General features: G+C 39.9%; 2 protein-coding genes, 1 long non-coding RNA gene and 1 pseudogene across 3 annotated transcripts; 3 read left to right on the top strand and 1 right to left on the bottom strand.

Annotated features, from left to right (window-relative positions):
- The first annotated feature begins 226 nt into the window (after positions 1 to 226).
- LOC126607170 (transcription factor IBH1-like 1) lies at positions 227 to 1317 on the top strand. The gene is made up of 2 exons (XM_050274661.1): positions 227 to 407; positions 486 to 1317. Exon 2 carries the CDS (start codon positions 487 to 489, stop codon positions 1087 to 1089), a length of 603 nt encoding a protein of 200 aa, XP_050130618.1. The 5' UTR covers positions 227 to 407; position 486; the 3' UTR covers positions 1090 to 1317.
- Positions 1318 to 1677: 360 nt separating this feature from the next.
- LOC126607171 (uncharacterized) lies at positions 1678 to 2716 on the top strand. The gene is made up of 2 exons (XR_007617509.1): positions 1678 to 2017; positions 2122 to 2716. It is a non-coding gene; the product is annotated as an uncharacterized LOC126607171 (long non-coding RNA).
- An 11911-nt stretch (positions 2717 to 14627) lies between these two features.
- On the bottom strand, positions 14628 to 14734 carry LOC126609444 (small nucleolar RNA R71; annotated as a pseudogene).
- A 2028-nt stretch (positions 14735 to 16762) lies between these two features.
- Positions 16763 to 17272, top strand: LOC126609281 (uncharacterized). The gene has a single exon (XM_050277237.1). It carries the CDS (start codon positions 16763 to 16765, stop codon positions 17270 to 17272), a length of 510 nt encoding a protein of 169 aa, XP_050133194.1.
- Positions 17273 to 17628: the final 356 nt, after the last annotated feature.

Here is a 17628-nt window from a genome sequence, read left to right as displayed (position 1 = left end):
AAAAATTGAAAACCAACAAGGTTTCAATCAAAGAATATTTATAGTTAATGACCATATTCAAAGTCTTCCTATTTTTAATAAAATTTATTCCGAGACCCAATTTCTATCATAATCTCTAGCTAGGGTTTGAGTGGTGGGTCATTCCCACCATGTGCTTCCATGTGCTGTGTCTTACTCTCAAAGTCCCACACCTCCCGTCCTTTCACCACATAAATAAGGGGTTTCTGCGCATTCTTCTCCTTCTCATTCTCTCTCTCTCTCAAACTTTCTTGGATCTATAGAAGAACTGCATCGCTCTGCAAAACTTGTCTGTCATATTCATATAGACCTCCCATGAATTTCTCTCCTATCCCTGTCCAATAGAAGAGAAATCTAGCATACATTTTTTTTTCTCTTTCATAACCAAGGTATTTGTGTTTCTAAATATTACCGCATCATATATTGTTCTTACAAAAACCTAATTCTTGATTCCGCACATTTTGCAGAATGCGCAATTTCAGTTCTTGTTGTATCAAGCAAGAATTTCTGAAGAAATGGATAAAGGGTCTCCAAGTATGCAATAGCAGCACCACCTGTTCAAAGAAGAAGATGACCAACTTAGACAGAAAGAAGGCTATCAAGTTATCAGCAGATATAGCCATGGCTTCTACTAGAAATGGAACTACATTTTGGAGCCGCGCCGTCATAGCCAATGCTACCCACAGCAACGGCGACAATAACAGAATCTTCGTTGAGCGTACACTGGGTGGTGGTGATGGTGGTGGTGGTCGTTTGTCCGAGCACTGTGGGAGAACGAAAGCTTCGAGATCACTGTCGTCAGTGATGCACAAGAAGATCTTGAAGAAAAGCCGGAGGGTATGTACTAGAACTGTGTTGCGGAGGAAACATAACCTAGCAAAAACCCATTCGATTGCCAAGAGATTGGTCCGGAAGAAAACACAAGTGCTCAAGAGTCTTGTTCCTGGAGGAGAATCCATGGATGAGCTCTCTTTGGTTGTGGAAACCCTAGATTATATCGTGTCTCTGCGAGCTCAGGTTGAGGTAATGCGGTGTCTTGCCACCACCGCGGAGTTATTAAATGGTACATAAGAATAATATCGATGGTACTAAATTAATTAATTACTTGATCCATCTTATTAATTATATATTATGTTTTTTTAATTTCTCTTCATTTTCCTTTTTTTCTTTTTGTCCTTTTATTCAATAGTATAGTGATAGCTAGTTATTTCGATATGTAGCTGTAACTTTAAGGTGCCCAGTATTGTACAGATCGAAGAATGCATACCAGTAATCGAAGCTTGGAATTTTAATGTTTAATTAAGTTGTCAGTTCTCTTGATACACAAGATTTATTTTTACTAGCTAAATAACACTCAGTTACAGTTTAAATTTTCAATTGATCGAGCTTTATGCTTGCAGTGTGGGAACAAGATATCGAAAACTATATCAATCACCTTATTCACATATTAACAACCGTATGTTTGCAATATCAATATTGATGGCCTATCGACGTCCATATTTAAAAATATGGTTAATGGTATATTAAGGTGGAGGCGTATACCAAGCGTTCCGTAGATAACCCTGCTTATATATATAGGGTTTGAAGAATTGGGACTTTAGGGCTTGAGGAATTGGGGAATTGTGGAATTGGGAATGAGGGATTGGGTGAACTGTGAATGAGAAGATGGGAATCGGGATTTGGGATGGGGAAGAAGGGGGCTGGGGGTTGTAATTTAAAAAAAAAAAATTAGACTTGGCCAAAACGACATCGTTGAGCCAAGTCTTAAGAAAAATAGAAAATCCCATTTTTTTTCTATGCAATCATCTTCTTCGTGAAGACGCCGCCTCTGCAACTAAAAAAAAAAATCAGAGGGCTGGCGCTGCAACAGGGCCCAGCCTTCGACTTCGGGTGCCCAGAAAATTTCAAGCAAGATTTCAGTCGACTAGATATGCCCCGACAAGCCTAGGCGAGTTTTTAGCCGATTGCCACAAAACAGAGGTGGCAAGCCACTTGATAGGTGCATTATTTATTACGTTTTCATGTTAATTATCCCTAATTTTTGTTAAGGAATTGGTCTTAAAAGAGCCTTATTACTTTCCTTGTCTCTGTTTTTGATGCAAGGCCAATTGGAGAAGGAAGCTAAGAGGCGGAAGATCGTTGTATCCAAATTTCATAATTTTCCATGAAGCCAAACGTTCAAGTTTTACAAATCAATCCCGCATGAGTAACTTTCCCGTCAGAACTGCGCAGCTGTGGGAGAATGAGGCTTTCCCGATTTTTCCTAGTGGCGTGCAATATATGCTTGGAAAGATAAGAGATTAAGCTACGTTTCCATATTTTTACAGAATTTCCAGAAGATAAATTGACCCTAAAATTGGCGTGCAAATCAGATGACGTGTTTCCCAAACCAAGAAGGATTCTTTCCTAGTTTCTCTCATTGATTATTTAGGAGTTTGTTTTTTTTTAGGATAGTTTTTAACTGACTCTTTAGGATTTTATTAGAATAAATAGAGTGCTCTAGGCTACCTAAAAGGGGGAACGGAACAAGAGAAAAGTCGTCCAAAGGGAAGGAAGGAAGGAAGTCTAGCGTGTTTCACCATTCTTTTCCGGGTTTTATCTTTTCCATGATTTCTTTTGTGATTTTTATTATGACTATGTGTAACTAAACTATTTTTCTAAGGTTTATGATGAAGCCATGACATGATTATTTCCAAAATATCTTGTTGATTATTATTCGATTACATGCCATGTTTAGTTCTTAATTTTGTGCTTAATCTATTCTAGTTTCGAACGTTCTTGTGATTGGCCATCATTGTGAACTTGTTTCTAGATAACTAGATAAATCTAAGAGGATGACCAATATCAATTAGGTTTATTGGAACTAAGATTTAGGAGAGTAGACAAACTAGTGAGGATGACCAATATCAAACTAGTCCTACTTGGTTGACATAATTCTTCAGTGCTTAATGGGCTTTTATGTGTTTAAATGTATGTCTAACTGATAGGCTATAGTTTTCACGCGTATAGAAACACGAGTTGATGCCTAACCAAGGATTAATTCATATCTTAGAAAGAACAACCTTAAATATTGGCATGGTGATAGTAATTGGCTTGAAGAAAAGGGAATAGGATTGTTATTGGTGGATTCATGACCTTAGGCTTTCATCACATTACTTTCTTTCAAACTTTCATTCGTTGCGTGTTTTCATTATTCATATTCCTAGTTTAATTTTAAGTTGAAGTTTTAATTATTTTTCATAATCAATTAGTCAATCATTCGTTTCCTAGTTAAGTTAAGTTTCACGTAATCAACTGGTTGAATTGGTATTAAAAGCAATCTCTGTGGGATCGACCTCGTATTTGCATTTATTTCTACAATTGATTCGTGCGCTTGCGAGTTTAATTTGGTTTAAATTAAATTAATCTATTATTTAGGTTAGTTTAAATACACATCAAGTTTTTTGCACCATTGCTGGGGATTGCCCCTTAATCCCAACTTGGTTTGTTGATTACACTTTACTTAATTGATTTTATTTTATTTTCTTATATTTTATTTTTACCTTTGTTTCTGTTCTTTATCTTGTTTTTGTTTTCACATTATAAAAAAAATAAAAAAATAAAAAAATAAAAAAATCGTTGGTCACATATTGTCAATTTGACTTTCTCCTTGTTTGACTATTTGTATTCGGTTACCATATTCTATTTGGATACCTTCTCTTGTCTTCTCATTCTACTATACCACCCTGAGTCTTCTAGTCTTCCAGTTGGAGTCTTTTGTTTGTAATCCGTGAGTTATTAGGAATTGGACTTCTCTGATTTACTTTTTCTTTGTGTTCACTTAAATCAATTGTTGATTATATTCATCATCACCAGATTCTTTGCGACACATTTGCAAGCATATTACTGAAATCATTCTTTGATTCCTTGTAGGTGAATGATCGATACTCGTTCCTCAGAAAATCAGCTTGTGGAATTCGAACCAGAGATTGAACAAAAGCTCAGGCAAATTTGCAAGGAACAAAGAGAACGAAGAAAAGAGAAGGCTAGGGAGAAGCAAGAACAAGAAGAGATGGCTGTGAACGACAATAATGGTGGTGCGCCTCGAACCATTCAAGATTTCTCTATGCCATAATTTTCTTCTCGACAATCATGTAAAGTTTATCCTGAACTTGATGCTACTTCTTCTTATAAGATCTGTTGATGCACAAAATCAGTGAGGACTTTGGTACAATAGAAAGTGTTAAGTTTGTGACCTTCGCTAGATTGCTCCAGTCACTAGTGTGGATAAGTATGTAAATGGATAGGAACTGGGAAGCAAACACAAGATGTACGTGGTTCACCCAGATTGGCTATGTCCACGGAGTAGAGGAGTTCTCATTAATTGTGAAGGGTTTACACAAGTACATAGGTTCAAGCTCTCCTTTAGTGAGTACTAGTGAATGATTTAGTACCAATGACATTAGGAAATATTGTGAGAGAATGATCTCTATTTATAGAAGAGAGTTTCTAGTTTCATTCTGACATTGACACGTGTTGTGTTGCGATTAGCTTCTGATGTTGACACATGTTGCGCTATGATTGACTTCTGATGTCGACATGTGTCGCGCTGTGATTGGCCTCCTGGTTGGAGGGAAACTCTTCTGGGTCCTTGACGGTATAACGTTGACCGGTGCTCAGTAGTTTTGGGATTGGTCAAGTATGGTATAAACAATGTTGCCCTAAGTTCTCGAGTGAAGGAAGCTCCTCGGTTGGGGACTTGCAAGATCCAAGCATTGAGTAATCATGAAACTTCTAAGTACCGAAGTGTGGTAGCATTTTCACTTGCCTTATCTGTCTCATATGTAGATGTGGCATCTTCTCTGGAAGTACTTTTCCTCCATCCAGGGGTGGTATATTTAATCGATGAAGATGCATAAGGTAATGTATCAATTTCACTTGAAGCTTACTTGTAGTTTCGGGCTTGGTCAAGTATGGTACAAACCCTATAGTAGGAGTCCCCCAAGTCATTGAGCTAGGAGATTTACCGAAGGAGGTGACAGACAAGGTAAGCAATCAAACTTCCAAGCAAGCAACTTGGATCAGAGGTTCAACTTCGGCTTCCGGTTGATTGTTCTCTTTCTCCTTGTGTCGTAAACAACAACAAGGATAAGGAGAAGCAAATGGAGAAGAGATGATATGAGATACTTTTGCTTTTGAAGAAGTAACTTTCCACATGCTTATTCTTGAACTGGGCTGGAGGGTTTTCTGGTTTCTTTCAGAGTATAAGGTCGACTTAAGAATTTGAGGGTCAAAACAAGTCCATCAAATCTAGAGTACATTCGACCTTAATGATATGGGATACTTATGTTATCGACAAAGTAGTGGGTATGGTATGGGGAAGCTTTGCTCCTTGGCGATAGTGTCAGCGAAAGGTTGTTGAAGCTTCTCGAGTTCTTCGGATAGGGCAGCGATGCTGGGTTTGGATTTGATTTAGACTCCTCTGTCTAGGTTGTGTGGTTCTGCAAGAAGGGCATCGTGCTGTAGTGATCTGTTCCAGCTTATCATTGATCCTTCTGCTTCAATCTCTTACAGCATTTGTCCCCGATGGAGGAGTGGAATGCAACCTTTGCATTTAAATGGTCCTTTAGAGCACTACTTCTCAGCGACTTATCCATGCGTGGCAGCTTCAGTGTAAAGCGTCAATATCGTATCAACTGTTATGAGGTATTTACCAAAGAACTTCGTGACCTTGACAATAGTTGAGGATGAGTACCCGAGAACAATGTTAGGCAAACAACCATGCAAAGATTCCGGGCAATCAGTTCCAGATCAGAAGTTTGATTTCAGGTTTTGAATGATTGTATTTTTTCTCCTTGTCTTGCAGGTAAGAGCAAGGGCAAAGGAAAAGACAGGGAAAAAGCATGATATGGGATACTCTTGCTTTTAACCCTGATGAAATGAGATACTCTTGCTCTGGTGTGGCTTGTTTGCATAAGTATGTTGAACCTTTTCGAAGCATAGTTGGCTTATGTATGAATGTGTTGGAATGTGTTGGAATGTATAAATGTATTGGAATGTGTTGTATAGTCTTGTTGACATATACTTAGACTTAGTTTCATGTTGGAAGCATTCATGTTGAAGCTTTAAACATGAGTTTTTCATTGCTAGGAATGTAAGAGGATTAGGACCGAGTTGTCTAAATCAACTCTTTATTGAATTCATGCCAAATAGTCTTCGTTACATAGGATGCCGAACGGCTGAAGCTTAACACTTGTACAATGTAAGTTTACTTGTAATAGTACTTCAAGTGATCAGCCTTCCATAGATGGCCAAAGGTCTTGCCATCAGAGCTTCTAAGCTTGTAGGAGCCAGGGCGACTGATGCCAACAACTTCAAACGGTCCATCCCAGTTTGGACTAAGTGTTCCTTCACTCGGGACTCTATCGCAGAGTAATCTTTTCTTCAATACCCAGTCCCCCACTTTGAAAGAATGAGGTTTGACCTTTGAGTCATAGTAGTTGGAGATGCGCTGCTTATAGGCGACATTCCTCAAGTGAACCTGGTTTATGTGTTCCTCGACTAGATCTAAGTTGAGGGTAAGTTGTTTGTCATTTTCGCTTTGCACGTAGTTTTGGACTCGGAACGTTACTTGCTCAAGCTCAACTGGGACAACTGCCTCTGTACTAAAGGTAAGTGAGAATAGGGTTTTTCCTATTGATGTCGGATACGAAGTGCGATATGACCAAAAAACTTAGGGTACAAATTCTGGTCAATAACCTTTATCCTTCTCCAAGCTGGTTTTCAAAGTTTGCTTGATTATTTTGTTGATGGCTTCAACTTGTCCATTAGACTAGGGATGAGCTGGGGAGGCAAAACATAAGTTGATGTTGAACTTAGAGCAAAACATCCTGAACTTATTGTTGTCCAACTATCGCCCATTATCGGTGACTATCACATTGGGAATGCCGAATCTGCAAAGGATATTCTTCCATACGAAGTCTTCTATTTTTGCCTTAGTAATGGTTGCCAAGGGTTCTACTTCGGCCCACTTTGTGAAGTAGTCAACTGCAACGATTGCATAGCGAACCTTGCCCTTCCCTGCAGGCATTGGGCCGATCAAATCAAGTCCCCATTGGGTGAAGGGCCAAGGGTTGATCATAGAAGTGAGCGGTTTAGGAGGGGAGTAAGGAATAGTTGCGTAGCGTTGACACTTATCACATGAGTGGGATATTCTGATGGCATCTTGGTGGAGTGTTGGCCAGTAATATCCTTGGCGAAAAGCCTTATGTGCTAAGGATCGAGATCCAGCATGATCTCCGTAGACTCTTTCATGTATTTCCCGAATGACAGTTTCCGCCTCTGTGGGCGTAAGGCATCTTAGGTTTGGTAGGTTAAAACCCCGCTTGTAGAGTTGGTCATTAATGATCAAGTAACGGGTAGCTTTGTATCAAATCTGCTTAGCTTGGACTTTGTCATTTGGAAGGGTGCCATGAGCAAGGAATCTATAAATCGGGGTAATCCAACTATCCCCTTGTTGTAAGTTGCACACTTCTGCAGCCATGGTGCTTGGTGCTGCCAACAATTTGACCTGGATTTTTCTCCCAATCTTGTCTACCACCGCTGAGGCGAGGTGAGGCGAGCCAAAGCTTTTGCATGACTGTTTGCCGCTCGAGGAATTTGGGTGATCTGGTAGTGGAAGTGCTTGAGCAACAATTGTGTTTGTGCTAGATATGCTGCCATGGAGTTATCCTTAGCGTTAAAGTTATTGGTGACCAGGTTAACCACCAATTGGAAGTCACTGAAGATATCAATTCATTTAACCCCAAGGTGTTTGGCCAAATGTAAGCCTGCTATGAGGGCTTCATATTCGGCCTCATGGTTTAACGCTTTGAACTTGAAATGAAGAGCATACTCCATCGCCACTTTGTCAGGGGTCGTAAGGATTAGTCCTGTTCCATAACCCTGTTGGTTGGACGAGCCATCAACATATAGACTCCATGCTGGGGCTGTTGGTTATATTTTCTGAGCTTCTGAGGGTATTGAAACCACTTCTTTAGGCGTAGAAACAATGTCAACAGGATATGTGAAGTCAGCGATGAAGTCTGCCATTGTTTGGCCCTTCTCAGCTAGCTTTGTTGGTAGGAGATGTCAAACTCACCTAATGCTATCATCCATTTTATCATTCGCCCCGAAGTGTCAGGATTTTGGAGTATCTGTTGAAGAGGATGATTGGTAAGCACGATGATGGAGTGTGCTTGGAAGTAAGGGCGAAGTGTTTAAGCAGACATGACCAATGCTAAAGCCAATTTCTCAATGTTGGAGTATCGTGTCTCTGCATCTTATAAGGCCTTGCTAGCATAGTAGACAGGCCATTCAAAATTACCATCCTTTCGAATGAGAATGGAACTTACTGCTAAAGCCAATACAGACAGATAGATAATGAGAGTGTCACCAACCTCAGGTTTGGAGAGCAGAGGGGCTTTACTCATGTAGTCTTTGAGGTTCTTGAATGCTTCGGCACATTCATGAGTCCATGTAATGTGCTTCTTACTTCCCTTAAGTGCTTTGAAGAAAGGATCACATCTGTCTATGGCCTTAGAGATGAACCTAGTTAAGGCTGCCACTTTGCCAGTAAGGCTCTGGATGTCTTTTGAAGTTACCGGTTCCTTTATGTCCAGGATTGCTTTGATCTTCTCAGGATTAGCCTCAATGCCTCGTTGGCTTATCATGAAGCTTAAGAATTTGCTAGAGCTTACGCTGAAGGCACATTTGTTAGGGTTCAACCTCATTCGATACCTCTTCAAAATGGTGAAAGTTTCAGATAGGTTAGCGATGTGTTGGTTAGCATGTTTGCTCTTGACTAGCATATCATCAATGTAAACTTCCATGCTCTTCCCAATCTGTTCAATAAACATTGAATTGACTAGTCTCTGATAAGTTGCTCCTGCATTCTTTAGGCCGAAGGGCATGACTTTATAGCAATATAGTCCCCTGTCAGTAGTGAACGCTGTGTGTTCTTGGTTCGGAGGGTTCATGAGGATTTGGTTATATCCTGAGTAAGCATCCATGAAGCTCAGGAGTTCACACCCTGCCGTAGAGTCTATAAGTCTGTCAATGAGAGGAAAAGGAAAGCTATCCTTTGGGCATCCTTTGTTTAGGTCGGTGTAGTCGACACACATTCTCCACAAGACCTTTTGGAGCAAGAGACTTTCTTTGGTTGGATTTTTCTTAACAAGGACCACATTCACGGATGAAGCCTATGCCCTTAAGTTTTTCAACTTCCGCCTTCATTGCTTCGTATCGTTCAGCGTCATAAGATCTTCGCTTCTGTCTCACCGGCTTGGTCTTGGGGTCAATACTCAAGCGATGACATATGATATCGGGAGAGATGCCTGGCATGTCCTCGTATGACCAGGCGAAGACCTCAGTGTTCTCTTGCAAAAAAGAGATTAATGCCAATCGAATGGGTGGTGACAAGGTGGTGCCAATCTTCACCATGCGATCTAGATAATCTTTTGATATAGAAACCTTCTCCAGCTCTTCAGCGGGTTGTGCTTGTTGGGTGAAAGAGTCATCTCGAGGATCGTTGGGTTGATTGTTACCACCGTGAAGATCCAAGTTGGCTTCGTCCGAGCTGGTCTTTATGACTTGGTCATGTATAGAAAAGGTTTCCTTGGGCACAAGTAGGTGTTATTTCTTGATCAAAGTGTTGTAACATGACCGTGCACTAAGTTGATCTTCTCTGATGTAACCATTGCCATAAGGGGTTGGAAATTTCATTAACAACATATGTGTGGATACCATAGCCTTGATATCAGTGATGCATGTGCGTTCGAAGATGACATTCTATGCCGTTGGGCAATCAACTACCAGGAAGTTAATGGTAATGGTAGCTGTGTAAAGGCATGTACCAATGGTGAAAGGTAAATGTATAGGTTGCACGATATCACCGGAGAAGCTTACAAAGGAGAAATTGAGCGATCGTGCAAGTGTTCAACTATATTAAGTGCCCTGAAAGCTTCAGCAAACATGATATTGACTGAAACCCCTGTGTCTACCAGGATTCGTCTTACTTCAAAGTTGGCTGTGTGAGCCTCCACAATCAGTGGGTCGTTGTGAGGGTAGATGATACCTCTTTCTTCCTCAGGGTAGAAACATATTGGATCCTAGTTAGGCTTTTGATACTTGCCTCCCCTGATGTCTTCCACGTGAAACACTTGGTGGCCAGACCTTAAAGCTCGTTCACTATTTTTCATAGCCCTATTGGAAGATTTAGATATGGGTGTGCCACCACTTATGGAATATATCACATTGACCTGGCTTTGGTTACGATTACCCCTTGAAGGGTGAATGAGGAATTGATCAATTTTTCCTTCACGTGCCAAAGCTTCAATATGATCATGAAGGGTGATACACTTTTCGCCGTCATGGCCATTATACTCGTGGTAGCAGCAAAATATGCCCGTGTTCTTCGTGGGATTGTAACCCGACTGCCTTGTCATTGGCTTCGGTATCATGTGTGCTATGCTGGGGTAAATGGCCACGCATGTGGCGTTCAAAGGTGTGTATGTCTTATACCTCGGGGTAAGGCCTGTCCTGACACGTGCTTGGCCCACTATGTTGACTGCCTGGGGGCAGGCATTATCTTGGCGATACCCTTGGTTATCGCGATAGTGTCTTTTTCTCCTTTTAGTAAAATGAGACTGGTGAGGATGGACATCTTTCCTTTTGCCCTGAGATTGATATGTCAGTTGACTTGGCGAAATATTAAGTAAGGCAGGGGGAGGCACTGCTGCCGTTTGGAAGGTCGAAGTCTTCTCATTTGGTTGGATCTGGCTTCCACTCCCTACTTGTTGATAAAGGGTGGCTGTGGGGGGTTTCCCTTGGTATGTTCTTGCCTCGGTGGAGGCATGGTTATAAGCTTGGGCCATCATCGCAGAGTAAGTCTTCCAAGTGTTGGCATTGATCATGTACTTAAAGAAACAGTCACGTAGGCCTGCCGTGAAGGCTTTGAGGGCAGTCTTGTCGTCTGCTTCAGCACAACGGGAATACTCATGGCTGAAGCGGCCATCATATATATGTAATGACTCGTCTGGCTTCTGGCGAATAGTGTACAAGTCATCCACATAGTGCAAGCGATCGGTTTGGAAAATGTGTTGAGAAACAAACAGTTTCCTCAATTTCTGAAATGAGTCTACTGATAGATATTTTACCAACTACAAAAGTAGGGATAAAATCATACAAAATACTTGCAAGAGAACATGGTTGCTGTAGTATAATCGGCTCAAGTAAGGTCGTTTTCCGCTGCGATTATTTAAAACAATTTATGAAAAACCAAAATTTTAATTAACTATTTAAAAACAAAGATGAGAAAAGAGTGATTTAACGATTTAAATTAAGAAAAACGAAATTAATTACAAAACGCTAATTAAAAATCTGCAATTTTTAGAGAAAGAAAAAGGAAACAATTTTTAGAATTCAAATGAGAAAATACTAGGGTTCTGCCGTCACCCTAACAATCCTATGTAGTTCTTCTACTTCCTTATGAATTACACATGCATATTTTGAAGGTTAGGTTTTCTAAAGTATGCCATACTTGGAACCCCTAACATAGAGCGTATATCTAATCATGCAACCCGTCCGTGGCGTCCAAATCGAATATGAACATGCAACACTCATTAAGTTTTGTGAAAACCTTTTGAAAAACCATATAACTCCTAAGACGTGTCGTCCATCCTAAATAGTTACACATGTTAACCACAAGAAGCCTTAGTCAATTTTAGAGACAACCCTCCACCAAAATTGCATCAAATTACTTTTCTAATTATCCTAATGATCGTGAATCACTAAGACAAATAGATAGTTTAGAGCACAATGATCAACAATCCAAAACTTGCATGCATAAATTCATAAAAAAATTAAAAAGAAACTACATATTCTTGCTAAGGATCATGGCCTCACCCTAGCAATAGAAAATTAGCTACGCATATTCATAATTAAAATCAACATATTTATATTAATCTAGAAAAAGAATGGAAACACCTGAAAGTATAAGTGTTGAATTCTCTAAGTTTTTCCCAAAATCTTCTTCTCAAATCTTGCGTAGGTTCTTCGAGAGAAACCCTAGGTCTGCCAAAAGGCTTATTTATACTACTCTAAATAAAATCCTCATAGTCAAAGGTCTTAGAACAAGACTAGGAAACTAAATAAATTGAAATAAAATAGGAAACATAATCCTAAATTAGCTTGGTAAATTCGCCTAGAAATCTGCACAGCCATGTTCTGGCCCCATATTAGCTCCAAAATTGGCTCAAAATAGCTGGATTTAAAGCTTGGAATATTTTGAACACTTCTCCAGAAGGCCACGAACCCATCTGATGTCATCTTGGGCTCCAAAAACACAGTTTAATTCCAAAAATGTCACTTTTCAACAACGCGCACTGCTCCTTCATTTAATCGCCAGAAAATAACCGCTTGGTAGGAAAATCCAAAATTTTGACAAAAATAAGCCAAGAGACACACAAACGTCCTCCAATTTGAATTGTTCCAAAATTCATCTGTTTGATCATGTTTTGCTCCAGAAGATGTCGAATATCCTATATTGAAAATATAAAGCAAAGTATCAAAATTCTACCAAAATAATTACCAAATTATACTAAGAATAGGGTAAAATATATAATATAATATTGACTCATCATCTATCGTCTCAGGTGGAAGACAACAATACTAGTTTAGAGCTCCACCAGAGAGGGTAGAGGGGAAGAGAAGACATCGCTCTTTGTTGGTTTGTATCCGGTATGCCTCGATGGACTCAAAAAGGTTAAGGTGTGCAATCGGGTCCTTTTTTCTAGTATAGAGTTGCAAGCCAAGCTTCTGCTTTATCTTTGCTTGGAGAGGGGTGTCTAGGATCCTCCTTGTAAGAGGGCCAGGCCTAGGTTGGTTCCAATCAGGTATCTCAGCTTGTCGTTCGGCCTTCAACTTGTTTACTTCCTTAAGAAGCTGTAGGACAAGAGGGTCCTGAGTGGAGTCATGTAGCACTAGAGCTTTCTTTCGTAAATCTCCATCTCCTCTTGGAAGTATGAAGGTTTGATCAAGAGCATGTAATTTTTCCGTAGACTTGCCGTACTGACTTCCAAGGTATGTTTGTCGGAACATCTCTAAGTCCCCTATACCTTCGTGTTTCTCTAAGACTTGTTGCCCCTTCCCCAAATTGGTAGCCGGCTTGGGACATGGGAGGGGATCGAGTCTTTCGGAGACCCTTGGGTCATTGATCTTCAAGCTTACATGGATGAGATTGTCTCGACGTTGCTTTAGGAAATCTCGACAGTCGAGACGGCTTTCGATCCTTCCACTCCTTCTGTAAGAAGGTGTCTTCCTCCACTTCTCCTGCTTTGGGTCAAAGCAGCTGGTTGAGAGAAGTCTCATGTAGATAAATGTTTTGATGATTAGCTCGCTCCTCATCAGGGATACCCATGTCGAAGAAAGGTGACCCTCCGTGTTAGGGGGCACCCAGATAATGGTTGATGTCCACAGGGGTAACGAGCTCGCGTGTTTGAGTACGCCTAATTTCATGGAGCGTCTCAAAGAGCTTCTCATACTGCTCTTGGAGGACCTCATTCTTCATTGCTATCCTGTTGTTCTGAGCTTCTAGCTCATCGAATTTAGCTTGAAGAGCAACCCTCTTTCTTTCCTTCTTTCGTTGCCTCGCACCAAGTACAAGAGGAGTGTCATTCTGCATGTTGTGGCTTCCTTCGCTCCCCATGTTGATGAGGGATGCCTGGTAACAAAAAAGTGTAAAAATTCTAGCTTAACAAATCTGAAGAGAGTGGGAATAAGTGTCGTTCCCACAAACGGCGCCAAATGTTGATGCACAAAATCAGTGAGGACTTTGGTACAACAGAAAGTTTTAAATTTGTGACCTTCGCTAGATTGCTTCGGTCACTAGTGTGGATAAGTATGTAAATGAATAGGGACAGGGAAGCAAACACAAGATGTGCGTGGTTTACCTAGATTGGCTACATCCACGGAGTAGAGCAGTTCTCATTAATTATGAAGGGTTTACACAAGTACATAGGTTCAAGCTCTCCTTTAGTGAGTACTAGTGAATGATTTAGTACCAATAACATTACGAAATATTGTGAGAGAATGATCTCTATTTATAGAAGAGAGTTTCTAGTTTCATTCTGACATTGACACGTGTCGTGTTGTGATTGGCTTCTGATGTTGACTCGTATTGCGCTATGATTGGCTTCTGATGTCGACACATGTCGCTCTGTGATTGGCCCCTTAGTTTGAGCGAAACTTTTCTGGGTCCTTGACGGTATAACGTTGACCGGTGCTCAGTAGTTTCAGGATTGATCAAGTATGGTACAAACAAGATGAAAGATTATGTTATTAACATGTTGCCTAAGTATTTTGGTGATGAGAATCAAGATGCTAGTGAACATGTAGATAACTTTCTGGATATTTGTGGGACACAGAATATTAAAAGTGTCTTTGACGAGTTCATTCGCCTAAAGCTTGTCCCTTTTTCTCGCACGGGTGATGCTAAAACCTGGTTCAAAACTCTGCCAGCGAGATCAATCACATTTTAGGCTCAACTTTCTAGTAAGTTCATTCAAAAGTTTTACACTCAGTCTAGAACTCAAAGGTTGAGGGATCACATATTTCACTTTAGGCAGAACAAGGGAGAACCACTTTTTCAAGCATGGAAGAGATTTAAAGCTTTGATAATTAGTTGTCCACACTATCAGTTTTTACCATGGCAACTAATTTTATACGTATACCAACACTTGAGTGATGAATGTCGACATAGATTGGATGCTGTAGCTGATGGTAATAAATTGGGTAAAGAACCAGAGCAAGTTACTACTATCAGTAAGAATGTTGTTGCAAATTCATCTTAATGGGATAGTAGATAGTTAACTTGGAATTCTGCATATGAAGTAAGTTCATCTAATGAGGTGGCTGCATTATCAAGGAAATTAGATGGTGTGGTGCATATGTTTTCAAAGAATACAGAACCACGTGGGATTTTGCTGATCATACCCATCCTACTCATCTTTTTCCTCAAAGTGGTACTTGTCCAAAAGTTGAAGCAGCTAATCAAGTCAACAAGTTTAACCGTCAAAGAAATGACCCATTCTTAAATACTTATAATCCAGGGTGGAGATATCATCCTAATTTAGCTTGGAAGAATAATTTTCACCAAGGATCCAAGCCATGGCAACAAGGAGCATCCCTTGTAGAAACCAAGATACCTTATTGGGAAGAAACTTTCGCTCAGATGGTTCAAACTAATACGCAATATCAACAAACCACCTCTCAAGTTTTACAAACACTCCAACAAGGGCAACAAGTTTTCCAACAAGCGTTCCAACAAGGATAACAGGCTTTCCAACAAGGGTTGCAAGTAAATAGTCAAGCCATTGGCAAATTGGAAGCACAAGTAGGTCAAATCACTGCTGCAATGAGTGAAAGAGAATCGGGGTGTTTCCTAAGTCAACCCGAAGCTAATCCAAGAGGCAAGGAGCAAGTTAATGCCATTAGAACATTGAGGAATGGTAAACTTTATAATAGAAGGGAAGAAATCGCAGAACCAAAGGACCAAGAAGAGAATGACAAAGAAGCAGTTCCACTAACTTCTTAACCACTTGCTGATCCTACTTCTGCTCCAAAGTTGAAGAATTATGATGCTCATATGCCTTTCCTACAGGGATTTCAGAGGCAGAGAAATGACAAGCATATGTTAGATATATTGGAGCAATTTAAAAAGGTTCAAATCAACATTCCATTACTTGATGCTATAGCGCAAATTCCATCGTACACAAAATTTTTGAAGGGTCTCTGCACAAACAAGAGGAAATTTACAGACCATGAGAAGATTGGGCTTACAAATTGTTGTAGCGAGGTTTTGATCATGAAGATGTCCCCAAAATTATAGGATCCAGGGAGTTTTACTATCCCGTGTGTTATTGGTGATTTTTAATTTAATAAAGCTTTCTTAGACCTTGGTTCCAGTGTTAAACTCATGCCATTTTCTATTTATGAACAACTAGGTATTGGAGAACTACGAAGAACATCCATCTCTTTGATATTGGTTGATCGATCAATGACTTATCCCAAAGGCCTTGTTGAGGACGTTTTGATCAAAGTAGACAAATTCATCTTGCCAGCAGATTTCCTTGTGCTTGATATGAAGGAAAACCAAAACATTCCTATTTTACTTAGTCATCCTTTCCTTGCAACCGCTAGAGCTTTAATTGATGTCAAAGTAGGCACACTCAAGCTGCAAGTTCAAGGAAAATCCATAGAATTCAAGATGTTTAAAGCACTTAAGTTACAAGCAAACTTAGAAGAGTGTAGCAGCTTTGAGCTTATTGCTCCCATTGTCAATGCCAACTTTTTGAAGAATGTCTCTATAGATTTGTTGAAGACATGCATTGAATATCCAGATTTAAATATGAAAAGAGAGGCAACCATAGATGTAATTGCAGCTCTAAACTCATCCCTTATTCATGCATCAAAATGGTAGCAAGCATGGGAGCCTCTAGGACCAGCAGTGCCTCATATATTACCATCCATTGAGTAAGCTCCTGCATTGGAACTTAAGTTATTGCCTGAGCACTTAAAGTATGCTTTTCTTGGTGAATCCAAGATTGCTCTCAGTGATCATTGCAGCTGACCTAATAATTGCGAAGAGAAGCAGCTGTTAAATGTGTTAAAAGAGTATAAAACGGTTTTGGGATGGACTATTGCGGATATCAAAGGCATAAGCCCAACCATGTGTATGCATCCAATATTTTTGGAAGAGAAATCCAAGCCAACCATAGAAGCACAGCGAAGATTAAATCCTAACATGAAGGAGGTCGTGCGTAAAGAAATTTTGAAGCTCTTAGATGTTGGTGTGATCTACCCGATTTCTGATAGCAAGTGGGTTAGTCTGATTCAAGTACTTCCAAAGAAAAGCGGAATCACCATGGTTAAGAATGAAGACAATGAATTGGTACCAACAAGGCAGACAACTGGGTGGAGAGTGTGCACTGGTTATCGCAAACTGAACTCTTCTACTTGTGAATATCACTTTCTTTCAACTTTAATTGATCAAATGCTTGAAAGGTTAGCAGGTCACTCACATTATTGTTTTCTTGATGGTTACTTAGGTTATACTCAAATTGCAATTGCTCTAGATGACCAAGAGAAGACAACTTTCACATGCTCCTATGGAACTTTTGCATATAACGTATTCCATTCGGTTTATGCAATGCTCCAGCCACATTCCAACGGTGCATGATAAGCATTTTTTCAGATATGGTTGAAAGAATTATTGAAATCTTTATGGATGATTTCTCTATTTATGGTTCTTCTTTTGATCATTGTTTGGCAAATTTGAAATTGGTGTTGGAAAGATGTAAGGAAACTAACCTTGTTTTGAATTGGGAGAAATGTCAATTTATGGTTAAATAGGGAATTATGTTAGACCACTTAATATCGAGCAAGGGAATTAAAGTTGACAAGGCAAAGATCGACTTGATAGCTAAATTGCCGCCCCCTACATCTGTGAAAAGAGTGAGGTCTTTCCTTAGACATGCCGGATTTTATCGATACTTCATCAAAGAATTTTCCAAGATTAGTCATCCATTGTGCAAT

The sequence above is a fragment of the Malus sylvestris genome, chromosome 16, assembly GCF_916048215.2.
Source record: "Malus sylvestris chromosome 16, drMalSylv7.2, whole genome shotgun sequence".
Lineage (NCBI taxonomy): Eukaryota > Viridiplantae > Streptophyta > Magnoliopsida > Rosales > Rosaceae > Malus > Malus sylvestris.
This window is presented reverse-complemented; position numbering and strand designations above follow the sequence as displayed.